Genomic DNA, 20876 nt, shown 5'->3' on the forward strand with positions numbered 1-20876 from the left:
AATAGTTGTTATATTTATCTTTGTTCAATTTTACATCCTTGACATATTTCTCAGTATCTTTAACAGATGAAGAGATTGATTGAAACTTGTCTTTTGTGTCTTGAAACATGTATTTATTAAGTGAAAAAGTTGGAGGATAAAATGGTTTTAAGCACAGATTCACCTTGTAAAACAAACGAAATTTTCATCAAGAAAATTTTAGTTTAAGCAAAGTTTTATTCTATAAATATGGTGAATACAACGTACTGCGATGTTTGTAATCACGAATATAAACATTATAGAAAACACCTCCGAACCAACAAACACACATTTAATCTGTTTCATAAAATATCTCCTCTTGAGTTGGAAAGAAAACATTGTGATATCTGTTCAAAGGATGTTTTGAAGAGTAGTTATAATAAACATCTTCAATCACAAAAACACAAGAAAAATGAGTTTAAAGTAAAGGGAGACTATTATATTGAAAACACTGATGGGGCATTTAAAGGGCATATAAAAATAAGGATTTTTCAATTTGGAGAACCCGGTCCATCATCAATAGCTGAATCAATTGAAATAGTGAAACCCGATGTTGAAAAATTTATTAAAAAGACATTAAAAGAAATGAAAACTTTAAAGTTTTATATGGGAGTGAAAATGAATATGAAAAGACAAGATGAAGAACAAACTCCTTATATGAGAACAGATCTTCATTTTATAACATCATTTCAAGATTTTTTGAATAGTGGGGTTTATGAAGAACTATCAAGACAAGAGGAGGATGTTGATAATACAGTGGTAGGAAGTGGATTCAATATTAAAAAATCATCTTTTTAGATATACACATTCTAAAATCAAACCCTCTTAAAGCTTCTTCTTATATTGAATTACCAAAAGAAATAAAACTAAAGAAGGCAGTTGTTAATATTAAGAACAATGATAATAAATGTTTTCTCTGGTCTGTTCTTGCTCACTTACATCCACCAAAATGTAATTCAGAAAGAGTAAAACAATATATGAAATATGAGAATACCTTGGACATTAAAGATTTTAAATTCCCAATGCCACTAACAGATATTCCTAAATTTGAGAAAAAGAATAATCTTTCTATTAATGTATATGGATTAACGGATACAAACAAAGTTCAAATATTAAAAATTTCAAACAACTATAAAAATGAAGAAACACACATTGATCTTTTATATTTTAGTGTTGGAAAGAATTCACATTACACATACATCAATAATTTATCAAGATTAATCTCTTCTCAGGTATTCAGAACAGCAAACAAAATATATCCTTGTAAGCGATGTCTTAATTCATTTCATACAAAAGAACGATTAGAACAACATTCAAAATATTGTAGTAATCATAAATCAGCTGTAATTACAATGCCTAAACCTGGTGAAAAGATTTCTTTTGAAGATTATAATAAATCTATCATGCACCCATTTGTGATATACGCTGATTTTGAGTGTATCCTTAAAAGATAAATACTGCTTCTCCTAATCCAAAAGAACCATATACAAATAAATATCAAAAACATATTCCTTGTGGTTTCTGTTATTATATCAAATCATCTGTTGGAGAAAAGTATAACAAACTTGAACATTATCGTGGAAAAAATGCTTCACAAGAGTTTGTAAAACGATTAGAAAAGGATTGTATAAGACTCACTAAATTAATGAAAGAAACAAATGAACCGATGAAATTAACCAAAGAAGAAAAATTAGAATTTAGAATGAACAATATCTGTCATATTTGTGAGGGGAAATTAAGGAGTCTAAAGTTAGAGACCATTGTCATCTTACTGGTAAATATAGAGGTCCCGCTCATTCCTGTTGTAATCTTAATTATAAATTACCTTCTTTTATTCCAGTCTTTCTTCACAACAGCGCCAACTATGATACACATCTATTTATAAATGAACTTTCAAAAACACCAGGGAATATTTCTGCCATAACAAACACAAGTCAAAAGTATATTTCATTTTCAAAAATGATATTCACAAAACCTTTAACTCGTATTAGGTTTCTAGATTCTTACAAGTTTATGGGAACACCACTAGCCTACCTCGCATCAAATCTAAACTCCACGGACTCTTTTCCAAATCTTAATTCATTCTTTCCAAAAGAGGAAATTCTCACTAAAGAGGAAATTCAGATTAAAGAGAGAATTCAAAGTAAAGAGGAAACTGTAATTAATGAAGAAATTCTAACTGAAGATGAAATTCTAATCATAAAGAAAATTCGAACAATGAATGAAATTCTAACTAAAGAGGAAATTCTGATTAAAGATGAAATTCTGATTAAAGAAGGAATTCTTACGAGAGAGGAAATTCAAACAAGGAATGAAATTCAAAGTAAAGAGAAAATTCTTACAAGTAAGGGAATTTATCCTTATGATTATATGGATTCATTTATGAGATTTAAAGAAACACAACTTCCATCAAAAGAAAGTTTCTATAATAACCTTTATGAAGAAGAGATAAGTGATAAGGAATATAAACACGCACAAGAAATATGGAAATTATTTAAGATAAAGAACCTTGGAGAATATCACGATTTATATCTAAAAACAGATGTTTTATTGTTAGCTGATGTGTTTGAGGCTTTTAGAACACTCTGTCATAATAAAAATTGTTATGGATTAGACCCTGCCCACTATTTCACAGCTCCTGGTTTAGCTTGGAGTGCAATGTTGAAAATGACAAAACAAGATATAGATTTAATCAGTGATGTTGATATGCTTTTGATGATTGAGAAGTCCAAGAGAGGTGGAATATCACAAGTATGTTCAAAAAGATATGCGAAAGCAAATAATAAATATCTCCCAAATTATGATAGTGAAAAAGATAGTAATTATTTGATGTATTTTGATGCTAATAATTTGTATGGATGGGCAATGTCTCAATCTCTACCTTATGGTAAATTAGAGTGGGTGGAAGAAAAGGATTATGAAAAGGCTTTGATGAATATTGTTATTTCTTCTCAAGAGGAATTGAATGACGAAGAAGAAGGTTATTATTTTGAAGTTGATTTGAGGTACCCGAGTGTTCTTCATAATAAGCATAAAGACCTTCCTTTTGCATGTGAGAAAGAAACCCCAAAGAAAGAATGGTTCAGTGATTATCATAAAAGTTTTAATATTAAAGGCAAATCAACAGAAAAGTTATTAACAACATTCTATGATAAAGAGGGATATGTTTTACATCAGAGAAGCTTAAAACAGTTTTTGAGAGAAGGATTGAGAGTAGCTAAAATTCATAGAGTTTTAAAATTTAAACAAAGTCCTTGGGTGAAAAAGTATATTCAATTCAATACAGATATGAGAGCAAATACAAAAGTAAAATATTTCATCAAATTCTTTATTAACATTAATGCGAGTTGTAATTTCTTCTTCACTAATACTTGCATCTCTGCTTTTCATACGTTTGCGTTGAGTTTCTTCATCAACATCAAAACCGAATGATAAAATCTTCACTCCACTCAGATGTTTAATAATTTGTCTCGTTCCTTCTGGATTAGTTTCTAATATCCCAACACCACCAGATTTTAGTTTCCTTAACTCACTCTTACAATGTGAATATTTTGTTGTACCAAGAGAAACCTCCTCAAACATTTGACCTTCATTCCTCAATCGCATATGTTCCTCCACTGAAATATAGTGATAATCTTCACCTTTTACTTCTCCAGGTCTTATTGCTCTAGTTGTTGTTGATACAATGCGTATCACGGGGTGTTTTTTAAGTAAATTTACAATATTCTCATTTGTACTACACAAGAACCTTGATTTATGAAAGTTTTTTCCAGAAGCAGATTTACCCACAAGATTTATAATAATAGTTGTCATTTATATATGTAATTGTTTATAAAACAAAAAATATATCCCTTAATATCTCATCTTGTTTCACAACAATATATTTATATTTTTCAGTCGTGTGCTTCATATAATCCTCAAATTTCTTTTTACTACATAATGTAGAACAATTATCTCTCCAAAAATTATTGATATCTATTGAATTTAACTTGAATAAAATAAAAGTATTAGCATTGTTTCTGATGGAACGACGAGGAAGTTGAAAGTACGATTGACTAAGATAAATACAATTACAAGAAGAATGTCTCCCTCTTGTGTAGTAGCTGTCCATTACTGTTTGGTTTCTCTCATTAACACAATCATCAAAGATAACGAGGTTCTTTTTTGATTTATCCAAATCTTGGGAGACGGTATATCATCCGTATTATCACTAAGAATACAAGTTATAGGATTTGATTTCTTTTTACATCTCTGTGTATCACAAAATAGTTGAATTATATCTTCAATGTTATAATCATTTAGGTTTTTTTGACGTTTAAATAAACCGATTATATCTTCTTTTTGAAGACCAGCATTAAAACCTTGTGAGAGTAGTTGATACTCTGGTTGAAAACTCGACTTTGTGAAAATTATTAAATTGTCATAATCTAAAAAGTTGGGAGTGAGGAGCATTTTTAAAAGTAAGCAGGTTTTTCCACATCCACTTGAACCAACTATGAGACATCTTAATGAATTTGGGAGATTTTTATGGTTGTTAAATTTTATCTTATTTTCCCAAATAGGTAAAAAATCATTCATTTATATATTTGAAAAACAGGTTATTTAATTTATTATTGGCTTTTTAGAAACTCTATATTTTATCCTAAGTTCAGGTTTAATTTCAAGATAATCCATTATTTTATTTATACAATATCTTGTGTTGATATTTCCCTGAAAATTACATCCATGAATAATATACAACAACAATCCTTTGAACATTTCTCTTATACGTTCAGTTTCTTCCCTTGTAAGGAAAGGTGTGTTATCATCCTCATACTTTACATTCATTTCTCTAATCAATCTTGTAAAGTAATTCATTTTTGGTGTAAATCTAAAAGAATTATTTTCCTTTTTATATTTTTATTATCATTAATTAGAAGATAATCACAGAATATACATTGTTTATAGGCTTTTGACTCTGTGTTTAATCCCCGTCTTTCACACGCAGGACAATTCTCAAATTTGTCATATGGAGAATCAGGAAAGTCTAGCATATTTATAAAGTAAAACTTTACTTAAACTGAAATTCATCTATACTTTCAGTTGTATATTACCATCGATATCGATATACTTTTTTCATTATCAGATTCAACGACAACATTTTTTATATTAAAGGTAATTTTAAAATTATCGTTAACTACTATTGAACGAAATGTCATTTCACCTGATATATTAACATCCTTTATTTCATCAGGATTTACATCTTTAGGGTTGTTGAAAAAAATACAAATTTCTCCTTGCATATTACAGATGGTCTTATCTTTTCTTTCTAAAGCTTCATCCATAAGGTTTTTGTTCTTTGATACTTTTTCTTGTTTCATTGCTTTTTCTAGTTTTGAATATATTACTAGAAGGAGAGGAGAAACTTTTGTTAGAGATACTTTAATTGATGTTCTACCAGGTATACTAAAGGCCCTTCCACTGAAGGAAATTGAAGAACTCATATTATTTACCATAATAGTTTTTATCCAATAGTTGTTATATTTATCTTTGTTCAATTTTACATCCTTGACATATTTCTCAGTATCTTTAACAGATGAAGAGATTGATTGAAACTTGTCTTTTGTGTCTTGAAACATTGTATTTATTAAGTGAAAAAGTTGGAGGATAAAATGGTTTTAAGCACAGATTCACCTTGTAAAACAAACAAAATTTTCATCAAGAAAATTTTAGTTTAAGCAAAGTTTTATTCTATAAATATGGTGAATACAACGTACTGCGATGTTTGTAATCACGAATATAAACATTATAGAAAACACCTCCGAACCAACAAACACACATTTAATCTGTTTCATAAAATATCTCCTCTTGAGTTGGAAAGAAAACATTGTGATATCTGTTCAAAGGATGTTTTGAAGAGTAGTTATAATAAACATCTTCAATCACAAAAACACAAGAAAAATGAGTTTAAAGTAAAGGGAGACTATTATATTGAAAACACTGATGGGGCATTTAAAGGGCATATAAAAATAAGGATTTTTCAATTTGGAGAACCCGGTCCATCATCAATAGCTGAATCAATTGAAATAGTGAAACCCGATGTTGAAAAATTTATTAAAAAGACATTAAAAGAAATGAAAACTTTAAAGTTTTATATGGGAGTGAAAATGAATATGAAAAGACAAGATGAAGAACAAACTCCTTATATGAGAACAGATCTTCATTTTATAACATCATTTCAAGATTTTTTGAATAGTGGGGTTTATGAAGAACTATCAAGACAAGAGGAGGATGTTGATAATACAGTGGTAGGAAGTGGATTCAATATTAAAAAAATCATCTTTTTAGATATACACATTCTAAAATCAAACCCTCTTAAAGCTTCTTCTTATATTGAATTACCAAAAGAAATAAAACTAAAGAAGGCAGTTGTTAATATTAAGAACAATGATAATAAATGTTTTCTCTGGTCTGTTCTTGCTCACTTACATCCACCAAAATGTAATTCAGAAAGAGTAAAACAATATATGAAATATGAGAATACCTTGGACATTAAAGATTTTAAATTCCCAATGCCACTAACAGATATTCCTAAATTTGAGAAAAAGAATAATCTTTCTATTAATGTATATGGATTAACGGATACAAACAAAGTTCAAATATTAAAAATTTCAAACAACTATAAAAATGAAGAAACACACATTGATCTTTTATATTTTAGTGTTGGAAAGAATTCACATTACACATACATCAATAATTTATCAAGATTAATCTCTTCTCAGGTATTCAGAACAGCAAACAAAATATATCCTTGTAAGCGATGTCTTAATTCATTTCATACAAAAGAACGATTAGAACAACATTCAAAATATTGTAGTAATCATAAATCAGCTGTAATTACAATGCCTAAACCTGGTGAAAAGATTTCTTTTGAAGATTATAATAAATCTATCATGCACCCATTTGTGATATACGCTGATTTTGAGTGTATCCTTAAAAAGATAAATACTGCTTCTCCTAATCCAAAAGAACCATATACAAATAAATATCAAAAACATATTCCTTGTGGTTTCTGTTATTATATCAAATCATCTGTTGGAGAAAAGTATAACAAACTTGAACATTATCGTGGAAAAAATGCTTCACAAGAGTTTGTAAAACGATTAGAAAAGGATTGTATAAGACTCACTAAATTAATGAAAGAAACAAATGAACCGATGAAATTAACCAAAGAAGAAAAATTAGAATTTAGAATGAACAATATCTGTCATATTTGTGAGGGGAAATTAAGGAGTCTAAAGTTAGAGACCATTGTCATCTTACTGGTAAATATAGAGGTCCCGCTCATTCCTGTTGTAATCTTAATTATAAATTACCTTCTTTTATTCCAGTCTTTCTTCACAACAGCGCCAACTATGATACACATCTATTTATAAATGAACTTTCAAAAACACCAGGGAATATTTCTGCCATAACAAACACAAGTCAAAAGTATATTTCATTTTCAAAAATGATATTCACAAAACCTTTAACTCGTATTAGGTTTCTAGATTCTTACAAGTTTATGGGAACACCACTAGCCTACCTCGCATCAAATCTAAACTCCACGGACTCTTTTCCAAATCTTAATTCATTCTTTCCAAAAGAGGAAATTCTCACTAAAGAGGAAATTCAGATTAAAGAGAGAATTCAAAGTAAAGAGGAAACTGTAATTAATGAAGAAATTCTAACTGAAGATGAAATTCTAATCATAAAGAAAATTCGAACAATGAATGAAATTCTAACTAAAGAGGAAATTCTGATTAAAGATGAAATTCTGATTAAAGAAGGAATTCTTACGAGAGAGGAAATTCAAACAAGGAATGAAATTCAAAGTAAAGAGAAAATTCTTACAAGTAAGGGAATTTATCCTTATGATTATATGGATTCATTTATGAGATTTAAAGAAACACAACTTCCATCAAAAGAAAGTTTCTATAATAACCTTTATGAAGAAGAGATAAGTGATAAGGAATATAAACACGCACAAGAAATATGGAAATTATTTAAGATAAAGAACCTTGGAGAATATCACGATTTATATCTAAAAACAGATGTTTTATTGTTAGCTGATGTGTTTGAGGCTTTTAGAACACTCTGTCATAATAAAAATTGTTATGGATTAGACCCTGCCCACTATTTCACAGCTCCTGGTTTAGCTTGGAGTGCAATGTTGAAAATGACAAAACAAGATATAGATTTAATCAGTGATGTTGATATGCTTTTGATGATTGAGAAGTCCAAGAGAGGTGGAATATCACAAGTATGTTCAAAAGATATGCGAAAGCAAATAATAAATATCTCCCAAATTATGATAGTGAAAAAGATAGTAATTATTTGATGTATTTTGATGCTAATAATTTGTATGGATGGGCAATGTCTCAATCTCTACCTTATGGTAAATTAGAGTGGGTGGAAGAAAAGGATTATGAAAAGGCTTTGATGAATATTGTTATTTCTTCTCAAGAGGAATTGAATGACGAAGAAGAAGGTTATTATTTTGAAGTTGATTTGAGGTACCCGAGTGTTCTTCATAATAAGCATAAAGACCTTCCTTTTGCATGTGAGAAAGAAACCCCAAAGAAAGAATGGTTCAGTGATTATCATAAAAGTTTTAATATTAAAGGCAAATCAACAGAAAAGTTATTAACAACATTCTATGATAAAGAGGGATATGTTTTACATCAGAGAAGCTTAAAACAGTTTTTGAGAGAAGGATTGAGAGTAGCTAAAATTCATAGAGTTTTAAAATTTAAACAAAGTCCTTGGGTGAAAAAGTATATTCAATTCAATACAGATATGAGAGCAAATACAAAAGTAAAATTTGAAGGGGACTTTTATAAATTAATGAATAATGCTGTATTTGGAAAGACTATGGAAAATGTTAGAAACAGGCAAAACATTAGATTCGCAACATCTTGGAAAGAAGCTTCGAGATTGATAAATAAACCAAGTTTTGAGAGAGAAGAGGTTTTTTCAGAGAACTTTTCTGCAATTCATATGAAAAAGGAAAGTATTGTAATGGATAAACCAATTTATATTGGAACAGCAGTTCTTGATTTATCAAAGATATTGATGTATGATTATTTGTATAATGACTTAAAGAAAGAGTATGGTGAAAATGTTTCATTGTTGTATATGGACACTGATAGTTTTATCCTAGATATAAAAACTGATGATGTTTATGAAGATATGAAGAAAAATATTGGAGTATATGATACAAGTAATTTCAGCAAGAAGAGTGAGTTATTTTCCAAAAAGAATGAAAAGGTTATTGGTAAGTTTAAGGATGAGTTGGGTGGAAAAGTAATGAGTGAGTTTATTGGATTGAGAGCAAAGGCATATGCTTATAAGTATGGTGATCAGATTGATAAGAGGTTAAAGGGAATAAAGAAATATGTAATAAAGAAATCAATAACTTTTAGAAATTATTATAATTGTTTGATGAATAAGAAAGAAGAATACAGGAAAATGAATACAATAAGAAGTTATAAACATAACATATATAGTGAAGAAGTAAATAAAAAGGCATTAGGAGCCTTTGATGATAAGAGATTTATTTTAGATAATGGAATAGATTGTGTTCCATATGGATATTGTATGATAGAGTGTATAAAATAGATTGCGTTTTAACGATGGGAAGATGGGTTAGGGGTGTTAAGGGCTACCGCCGCGTTTTTCACAATATATAAATGGTTAAACCAAGTATTAATCAAACTAAAGAGTGGAGAAAATCTCAGTCTTGGTATATAAATGGAAAACATAATGAATGTGAAAAATATCAAATAAGTCTTATTGAAAAAATAACTAAAACAAAGGTAAATAAAACAAATAAGCGAATCAATTTAAAAAGTAGTACGTTAGAGGATGTAAAGAAAAAAATGAATATCCTTGAATGGACTGAAAACTTTGATGGTTATCAATTGAACAATGAAAAAACAATTTACTATAATCTCAAAATGATATGTGGCTCAGGAGGTGGTCAGATGAGATCATTAAGAGAAGTTTATCATTTCGTAATGGCACAAAAGGGGTATCTTAAAAAATATAAAGATTCAAATGTTTTGTTTGTCAATATTTTAGATGGGGATTATTGTGCAAAGAAAATTAAACTATTGAAGGAATTTGAGAATGAACAAATCTTTATAGGTTCAATGAGTGAGCTGATCAACCTCCAGGTTAAAGGGGAGACAAATAAATATACCTTGGGATAGCCTGGTTATATATATATATACAAAGCCTGGTGTTGGCTTAGTGGTTAGGGTGGCGGCTTGGGATCCCAGTGTCCCGAGTTCGAATCCCGCTCAGCTGCTGAATTAACACCAGGGGGTTGACTCAGCCTGTCATCCTTCCGAGGTCGGCGAAATGAGTACCAGTATACTGGTCCCGGTGTATGCCCCGGTTAGAATAGGTGTACCATATCCCTGTGTTGTAAGAGGCGTCCAGGAAGGGCATCCGACCATAAAACATTGCCTCACAAAAAGCCAAACCCCTGCACAGCAGGGAAAAACGGATAAAAAGGGGGTTTATTTTTAGGGGAAAAAAAAGGGAATCGCTGAAAATCCCCCATTCATTTACATGGGGAAAAGTGAGCTAGAACCAGTATTCTTACCCTACTTATATATATATACATATATATATATATATATATATATACATATATATATACATATATATATATACATATACATATATATATATATATATATATATATATATATATATATATATATATATATACATACATATATATATATATATGTTAACAAATCTCGTTATGTACTGTAAGTGGGATATTTATCCCCTTATTACGGTTGCTGCCTTTGGCATCACCAGTGAAATGTTTGAAGAAATTATACTGAGTGGTGCACTAAAGCAGGTAGATTAAAGGCTGAAACAGCTCATCGAGAAGAGCTTCACAAATGTTCGAAGTTTATTTTTGGATCAGCTCAGAGATTGAGTACAATATACAATCCTTTCTGTTGCCTTTTCAACAAGATATTTTAACATGGTGTAGTGTTTATTTCAAGCTCCCCATGAATTGCCCACGGGAACATGTCAGATGCATCTTATGATGCTGGAATCCCAGGTTCAATTCATTTTATTTTGTCTCATGTTTACTACGATCATTGTTATTCTTGTAAAAGTATTCAATGACCTCATGCCCTTGTCCTGTAAGTGATGTATGTACTCGCTCCTCCATGAGTTTTCGGTTACTGTTCAGGAAAACCTTTTGCTGCAGCTGCCTCAAGGACCACTGGGTTCGGATTTGCCTCGTGTCTCTTTGCAGATGATGTCCAGCCTTTTTTATGGAAGGACATTCGGCGTCAGACTTGAAAACCGTATCTGTTGTTATTGTAGCCATAAAAAATGGTGGTGGAGGGGTGAAAATACTATATGACATTGGAAGGAGAAATCTTTAAGCATTCTAACAGCCCTGCCAGTGATGATATCTCATACGTGACAAAAACCCAAACAGTGTGACAATTAAGTTAAATTGCAATGGGAAGTAACATGAATCTAATTTTGGAAATTATAATGAAACATGCAAGCTGCGGCAAATATTGTTAAAGGACCTTTGCTGCTCCACAGGCTACATCTCCTCTTGTGGGAGTGAGTTAGCCAAAAGTGATTCTGCAGTGTGTTTGTTTCGATAAAACGAAGGCATTCAAACCGACGTACTTCACTAAATATTCGAAGCAATGTTCAAGCTGAGCAACTGATGATCTTGTTTCTGAGCATGTTTCCATTGTGTGTCTAACTGCTTGCAACTTTGCACAGGAATTTACATGCTGATTCTGCTTCTGGCGGCCTGGGCTGCATTTCGTCTCCGCCTCGCCAGCCATCCGCCATTGCTCTTCCGCCCTGAGACGAATATACAGAGTCTTTTGAACCTGCAGGACAACCTCAGCTCACCAGCTATTGCCTGCCACACTTGCTCGGGTGCGTCTGATATTTTGTTTGATTATTCAGTAAGCTCAGTTCTCACGCAATAGTTCTAAGACTTGTGAGGTCACTGATCCAACTGGCACATTTGCCATTATTCAGTAGGCCCCTCTCTCGCTGTCATGACTAAGACTTCTGCATGTGTGACAGAGGCCGGCGACTGGTCCATTTTGCTCGGAGGGCCGAACCGGAATCGGATTTTCTTCCACTTAAGAAATGCCAGTCATGTTAACACCGGTCCTTTCCACTGACCTCACACAAACACCGCTCGTAATCTTCACTGCAAGAACAATTAACCTTATCGCCTCTCCCACCATTCTTGCATCACGTAGTTGTCAAGGTAATGACAAAAAATAAATGCTTTGGAAAGGAAAATGTTTTATTTTTTTTTCAAAAAAGCAATTAGCTCTTTCAAAACGCCCCTTCCAGCTAATTGTCTGCCCTTTCTGCTACCTTCGGCAGAGTTTCCACCTGCTTAATGAGCTATTTAAACCTGCACAGTTTTGAGCAAAATTAATAATGCCCGTGATGTTAATAACAATGACTTTGAATATGCAATGCATCGGTTTAGCATTTCTGCAGATTGTTTGTCATTTCATGGCCATCTATCTTTTTGCAGTTGGTTGTGCTTGAGACAGTTGAGTGATTTCACTGCAGTTTAGATTCTATTCCACCGTGCTGTATTGCATGGTGTGCTTCACCAGTGATGTCAAATAAAGCAATTTTGGATTATAGGAATGACATTACCATTGGTGAACATAATAATGATCACCACAGCGGTAGAAGTACTGGTCGAAAGAAATGTAATTGGATCGTACTAAAATTTTCATTTTGTGAAATTTTGAATGATCATTTCTTCCTTTCTGTCCCATCTGCTGGCATTTGCTTTTGGATGTCGTAGATTCCATTATCGTTTTTGAAAAGAGAAGGTTATTGTGTGACAGTTCCCTGGTCAAATTCTGAACTGCTTCCCAACCTGGGGGCTGCCTCAGCAGCAGTCTGCAATTGAGTAGTGATCTGTCCAGTGTACATTCTCAGCCATGAAACATTCATGACCTTGTGGTCAGGACCTTAATGCCCCCAAAGGGGTATGGGAATATGGAAGATTCATTCACTCATTCTTTTAGTATATTTTCCCTTGTAAATTATTCTGACAGTATGGTGCATAGGTAGCATACTTACCTGTGAACTACCGTAATTAGTCTGGGGTTGATTCCTGGCCTGATCATAAACTGTTGGATCGGTGCTTCACAGATGGGCCTTGCATCGCAAAGTGATCTGGCGCTCAGACGGACGTTGAGCCAGGCACCCATCTGCTGTACTTAATTGAAGCACATTATGGCAGGAAGATGTTGGCTGTAGTACACGTCGTAGCAAATTACATAGGGAAGGTTTATTCTGAGCATTTTAAATATCGGTACAGGATATATTAGGTAGCTGATTGAAAGTTAGGTACTGTGAGGTGATGCCCAAATAAATTCTGCCCTATCCTACTTGGGGCACTGCATCAGCGGTATAGTCATGCCCAACAAAAATGTAACTGCCGGTGGGCCAAGCTCACAGAATAACTCATACAATTTGATGAGTCCATGACATTTGTGTTTGTAATTCTTGTCATTGCACATGCCAAAGTCCACTCACAAAATTCACACCCCTGAACAAACCTGCGAACTCCCCATGAATTGCCCACGGGAACATGTCAGATGCAAGTCCAAGTTTCCATTGTGCCACCGGGCTCTATGAAGGGTTTTCTCTCTCCTATAATTACCTTCCCACCCTATTTCTCAGCCTTCCCACTTCCACGATAATTTTCTCAAACACGGTTTTTTTTTTGGGGCCTTTGCTAACCCGGCATTCTTCTGAAATGTTTTCAACGGTCCTTCCTTTGTATTCGTTCCACATTATGAATGTGAAATGCCATCATGTAAAACATTGTCTTTCTGTCATTGTATCATCCCACTCATAACCCATTTTTGTGCTTGCAGAAGAGAAGACAACCTGGCAAAGGGTTGTGTTCTCTTTTGATAACGCAATGCATTTTCACATTGACTAAGGCCAAAACAATAATAGCAAAAACACAAATGATTCCTGGTTCAGAATTTTTTTACAACTTTGGAACTTAAGTTTGTTCAATAATGCCATCAAGCTTTATAACCCCTATTTACCAGGACCAGAAGGTCATCTGCATTGCTCTTGCATGCCAGAAATTAGGACGTATCTTGAACTCATTACTTCTTCAGAATGATTTTTGGGACATTGATGGCCTCCATTTTAATGCAAGTCAGTGGTTCGGGAGGAAGGGTTGTGGTGGTGCTTAGGGCATTGTGTTATAGCAAATCCTTCAAGGAGAATGTAGTTGGTGCAGTTTCTTGGATGGAGCCTCGGTGGACACAGAGTCCACCCCACCCCGACTTCCGCTATGATTTTATTTTGTGTAAATCTCAAGGGGGGATTTCCCATGGGAATTTTGTTGGAAATCTATGTAAGGGTTTCCTTTCTTGCTGTCGTCCTGCACGCCACCACAATCCTATATGCATAGTGGCCTGGCAAAGCAAACACCTTTGTTAGGTGAACTGCTGGCTTTGGTACTGATTTGAGGCGACAAGGCGAGAGACTATCCACATCCAATTCGGCATGCACGTGATGTCTCTTTCTTTTAGTCATTGCCTCACAAAAGCCTTCCGGTAAATTAGCCTATCATAATTTGCTGCGAGTGTGAGCTGCTTTCCTCCAAACCCTCCAAATTAATCTTAGGCCAATAGCATTAGCATTATCATCTCATCCGTAAGCATGTCGGCCTAAAACGCTTTTCCTTTCCTGAAACCATCACAAACTTTATATTTCATTTTGAGGAATGACACGTAAATTTGTTTTTCGTTTGATCGCATCAGAGCTCTGTCACAGACTCTTGAGCACCATGCTGAGGTTCCCACACAAAGGAGGCAAGGAGGGCTTTCAGCCAAATTCCGAAGTTATTTTTTTAACCTCCATAACATGTGTCACAGAAGGCTTGTTTCAACAAATTATTTCCACATGAAATAAAATGAGCAAAATGATTGTTTTGGGGTTTTTTTTTTAGCAATTATCTTTTCATTTTTCACACTCATCACATAAATAATTTGTTTCATCTGCATGAACTGATTGCTTTGCCAGGAAAGTAATAATTGTAATTGCTAACTAGCACTGAGTTGTAGTCAAAATTGTCCCAATTAATTGCAGCAAATGTTAATGAAGGTGTCTTTTTCCGACAAGGTCGAGGCTCATGGAAAAGCTACATGAGGGAGAGTATGAACTGACACAGTGGGGGCAGCGGGGAAACTATTAGACAAAATAAGCAAGTGAATGAATGAAGACAGAAAGAGCAGAGAGAGGAGAGATGGAAACACTGCAACCTGCAGCAAGAGGGTTGGCATAGGAAGGGTTAAGGGGACTAATAAAGATTGTGGATGAGAATGGGGGATGATGTGAGATGGCAGTGCACTGCCTTTTTGAAGCCCTGGAGGTAGAAGTGAGGAACAAAAGATCTTGGGTGCTCATTAAGCTTGGATTTTGAAGGTTTAAACCAAGGACTGTACATGCTGGCCAAATACATCCATAAATCCTGGACTTGATGGGGAAGGTCAGAGGGCCAAGAGAGCAGTAGGGAGTTAAAGCAGGGGAAAGGCACCAACTAAATACAGAAGCCACGAACCTGCCTGTATAGTGGGGCAGATAACAGCAATTTTTGAGAGGAATCGTGCAAATGATGATACAAGCATCAAATTTGGCACATTTGTTCTCCAGGGGATTCCAATCAAATCTGCCTGATTGGCCATTTGCAAATCCAAGATGGCGGCCATTTTTCAAGATGGCCACCAAGTTAGCCTCCCGAAGTTGACTTTTTGCTCAGAAGTATTTGTAGTTGTCCGATTTGCTTGATCTAAGTGTGGATGCCTATGTTTTCAAGCCTGCTGGAGTGGATTTTCCTGTTTTTAAAGCCCCCTGACACACTTTTTCTGATTTTCCACCACTTTAATGATTGTCATATGAAGCTAAGGCCTTTCTGCAACCGGGCCCTGGCTAGTAAATGTTCAAAGTTATGCATACTATGCGAATGTTCCTCCAGCTGCTACTGTCCACATATGCAGCTGCAGAGTGCTGTGCAGGGGAGTCCTGACTGAAAGCACTTGCATCTCCGGTTGCAACCTTTTTTACAGGAACACTTGTCAGTTCCTCAAAGCTGGCTGCAATAGGGGGTAGTGTTGTCCAACATATCTGCCATGTCTCTCCTTTCTGTGTCCAACCCCATTCAGCGGGACTGCTCGTGTCTGGACTGGAGATGGTTGCCTGGCCCCAGATGATCCCAGCCTGATAGGCCACATGCTTTGCATGTTCTCTGAGGGCTGCCTGTGTTGGTGGAATTGAGTTGTACGGCCTCTGCTTGCGGGCAAAGAGATCTAGTCTTGCTCCATCCACAGCAGTGGCTGCGCTTGATCTGTCATACATGAGGACAATGAATCTCTCCAGCCTCTGCAGGTCAAGATCACGAATCAATGTTGGATGCTGGCTGAGATTGGTGAATGTTTCAGAAACATCATCAAAGACGTTCCAAGTCTGCCACGCAGTTTTCTTCCTTTTACCGCGGAAGGCAGACACGACATCACATCCAGTGAACGCATGGAAGTATTGGATCCCTCTTGCTTTCTCAGGCCCTATTGCAGAAACAACCTCATGGACTGGAATCCATCGCAACTTGGCTCCTTGGCCAAAGGCAATCCACATGTTCTCAAGACCTAGTTCCTGTAAGGATGGCAGTACAGATATTGCTATGACTAGTACGTCCGTGTCATTAGCCTTAATGATAATGGACTTGCTACCATCCGTCGTTGCATCCCTGATGTGTACAAATATTCGAGTGTCAGCTTCTTCATGACAACATGGAGACACAGCATCCAGTGACTTCCTTGTGTTGCTAATGGCGTCTTCTCCTTTTGTGACAATGACTGTGCTTGTCATCTGTGCTTCACACATCTTTTCTGCCAGTAAGTGAAACAGCTCAGTCTTGTTGCTGTCATCTCGAAGAAAGCTTCTCCAGTTACTTGGGGTCTTACTGGTTCCTGTCACTCTTCTTCTGATTCCTTGCCCCTTTTTGACCTTGCCTCGGACTTCAGACTTGACTTCTTGCACACATCAAACACTACGTCCACCCTCTCGTACCTGGCACCATAGGATTCCACCTTTGGGATGATGTCTTCTTTGGCATAGTCATCAAATATCTTTGAAGTGCATGGAGGTAGGGCATTGATAAGTGCTGAGCCATCAATGATGACTGCATCTCCCCTTGGTTCTCTGTCTGGGATGTTCACTTGCGCTTCAAGAACTTCAGCCAGCTGTGACTTCTGACATGTATGAAGCTTACCGCTGTCACTGAGAGATGCAGGGTGTGACTGATTCTCATGCTTGAGGAATTATTGCAAGTCACACTGCCTGTTTCTGGCATGAGATGAACAGTCGTGAGAACAGCTGACAGTCGTCTTTCAGGACTTTCTCCTTAGAACTTCCCCCAGCTTGCTCTTGTTTGAAGAAAGAAACAATGTTTTTCTTGATTGGATGATAGAAAGGACATTCACCTTCATTCTGTAGCCCCTCCATGAATGAATGGAACTGCTCTTTGCCCCACTGGTGATGTGTAGCTACCATTTCAGCTAGAGTTGGGTCTGCAATGTTCTTCATGTCTAGTACCAGTAGGTTGGCTGATTCTTCTTGGAATTGGTTGCCCATCTCCTGAATAACTGCAGAGAGTGCTTTCACCTTTTCAAAGAAAGATGTATAATGGAGACTTTCCTGTATGGGATACAACTAGGTTTATGCATCTGCCCTAGTCCGATCGTTCATCCAGTGTCATAAGTCCCGTGCGATCTGTACACCATCCAGATAACTAAAACCCCATTATCTTTGGCTCGGCTCTCCCGTGCTGGCACGTCCTGTCGGTGACATGGATGAGAGGTGTCGAGTTAATCTTGGAATAGAAAAGTAAATGTGTGTTTCCCAATCGTGCTCTTCATCTTTGAAGAGTGCTTTAAATGCACGTTTCCCAATCGGCTCATCACCGGATTGTGATGCAGGTTGTGACCACAGTGCGGTCATTCTTGTTATGAAAAGTGAGACAGTTAAGGGTTATAAATTCAATGCAGCAGCCTTCTTCTTGAGTGTATACATGTAATTAATTCTCATTGTGTCCCTGCCCAGAAATAATATTTTCTTTCCGTTTGATAAGCCAGCAGGGACAGTTTTTGGCATCACAGTGCTTCTAATGTTTAAGCATCAGTGCTTCTAATGTATTGCTTCTACTTCTTCCTCCTGTTCTTCTTCTCCTACTCTTCCCTTTATAAGACCTAAGTCACATTTGCTCTACGGCGAGGATACGGCGGCCGTACGCCCTCTGAATTGACAGAAACGTGCGGCGGCCGCAGAGTTTTTGCGGTGGCCTCAGGGTGGCCCAACGCTGTTTGGCTATCTTTTACAGGCCGTAGGGGTTGCCGTGGAATTATAACGCGGAGTTATAACTTTTTTCATTTCTACGTTCACCGTAGCAAATCGACAAGCCGAAACAAAAAAACTGGTTAAAAAAATAATAATAATAATTAACTCATTCGTTACCGTCCGTCTGGCCGCACGTTCACCTTAGGGCCCACCTGCGGTCACCTTGCAGTCGCCTTGCGGGCACCTTGCATCTGCCTTGAAAAGTATATGGCCACCGCAGGGCCCCCTTAAGGTCACCGTGCGACATCAAATCAAAGACCGTACGGCAACCCCATGTTTTCGGTCTCCACAATTTCTAAATACGCCATGCGGCTCCCCCAAAAATAAAAACATATGTGACTGCTACATTGTGTGACCGTGGAAATACTGTCCGCCGTATAATTGCTAGTGGCCATAGATTTTGGAGACCCCACGGCCACCGTGGCAAATGTGACTTAGGCCTGACTGATCTGGGGTTGATTAGGCAACATTTGGGACACTTGTAAGTTGTTGCAGTATGATGCCAACAATGATGCCAACATACAATTCCTACTTAGATGACACTGAACCCCATGCTGAGTTTCACAGCAGTGATGTCACCAATGTGCCTTGGTAGTGCCCGACAATCACTCCAAGAAATTCTAAGTTGGCGATGAACTGGAAATGTTGATTAAAGGACTGGTAAGTGGCCTGGATTCAATCAGCACATGTTTCATCAACTTCATACACTTTGAAAATTTGGAGCTCGATGTACTCCATCACACGCAGAGACCTTCTGTGTGCTACCCTCATCTAGTTTAGCCCATGTGCCAACGCGGTTTACCAGGGTGTGGCTGATGCCGTGCACTAGCAACTTTTGGAGCCATAGATGAGAGTTGGGCCAGCGATGAGGACCAGTGCCAGTAGTCCATCAAAGGGATGTGGCTGACTGCTGAAACAAAGGTACTACCTCTAACACTACACCCCTACACCCCATGCATAAGTAGCTACTACTACATACATGTTAAGTCATGCAAACGTATGAAAATCATAAACAAATGTGAAAAATCAGAAAAAGTGTGTCAGCGGGCTTTATAAACAGGAAAATCCACTCCAGCAGGCTTGAAAACATAGGAATCCACACTTCGATCATGCAAATCGGACAACTACAAATACTTCTAAGCAAAAAGTCAACTTCGGGATGCTAACTTGGCGACCATCTTGAAAAATGGCCGCCATCTTGTATTTTCAAATGGCCAATCGGGCAGATTTGATCAGAAAGCCCTACAGAACAGAAATGCCAAATTTGATGCTTGTATCATATTTGCACGATATTTATACTATCTACTACACTAGTAAGGTGAAAGCAACAAACTTTCTGCATTTGCCTCATCGTGGGATATTCCAATGTTGCGAGCTTTATATTCCACAGCATCCAGGAGCAACAGATGTGATGTTGGGGCTGCAGCCCATAAGGGAGAGCAGTTCTCCTTCGAGCGATGGACAAAGGCCTTACAGTTTGTAAGCAGTTAAAAATTTGTCCCCCACCCCTCCAACAAGGTTGGAGAGGAAGGCCATTAAAATAAGTTCCGACCGACCGACCGACCGACCGATTGACCGATCATCCATCCATGTATTTTTGTGTACGCGATATTTCACAAACCGTTGAACATTTAGCTTTCATATTGCAGATATCTATTCCTCATGACGTTATCTCAACCTGAATAGATCACGGCTGTGATTGATTGAATTTTGTTGCCATGGCAACCATGTCGGTAACTTGGCTTGTACACACTATTTCAAAAATATTCAAGATTAAGCTTTCATATTACACAGATCTATTCCTCATAGATTCGGAACGTCTGAGGATGCCTGGTCTACGGTTAGCTTTGGAGGCCAACTTTACTATATGTGTGGCCAAGGGGCGGTCATGACTGAATGTGAGGCCTTGAAATTCAAAAGAAATACTAAGGAAACCCGAGTTGAAATAAATTACTTAAGATAGATTGCACAACTTTATCTGTTTATCACATCCTTTGTATCTCCTCGGTTGCTGGGTGACAGCCACCTTATTTTCTAATACGTAAAAAGAGCATTTTACACTATTACATGTCTGAGTGATCCCAAAATAGTGTAGAATCATTTAGCATTTTTGACATAGTGTCTGCGAGGGTATAAATTACAATATAGTAAAAAATGTTATAAAATTTTGAACTTGACATGATTCACAACTAGGTATGTTACATGTATAATGCATGCCATTTTTTTCTTGAAAGGTTTATTTCATATATTGGAGTGAATATTTAATGTCTAAAACTACATGTTTCATTTGTATGATGAATGCAATGGAAAAATTGGTTTGGATTGGCCTGAGAAGTGGAGGGAGGTGGGATCAGAAAAGCTTAAGGCTTAAA

General features: G+C 36.1%; 1 protein-coding gene across 7 annotated transcripts in view; it reads left to right on the top strand.

Annotated features, from left to right (window-relative positions):
• The window catches only part of DISP3 (dispatched RND transporter family member 3), a 529314-nt gene that overhangs the window by 309473 nt on the left and 198965 nt on the right, over window positions 1–20876 (top strand). For all 7 annotated transcript variants that reach the window (XM_085899158.1, XM_085899165.1, XM_085899159.1 and 4 more), the window contains one exon: window positions 11818–11979. In XM_085899158.1, coding sequence (XP_085755284.1) covers window positions 11818–11979 — 162 coding nt within the window. The remainder of the gene's footprint in view (window positions 1–11817; window positions 11980–20876) is intronic.

This window comes from Eptatretus burgeri, chromosome 10, assembly GCF_056783735.1.
Source record: "Eptatretus burgeri isolate ZD-2024b chromosome 10, Ebu_testis_v1, whole genome shotgun sequence".
Classification (NCBI taxonomy): domain Eukaryota; kingdom Metazoa; phylum Chordata; class Myxini; order Myxiniformes; family Myxinidae; genus Eptatretus; species Eptatretus burgeri.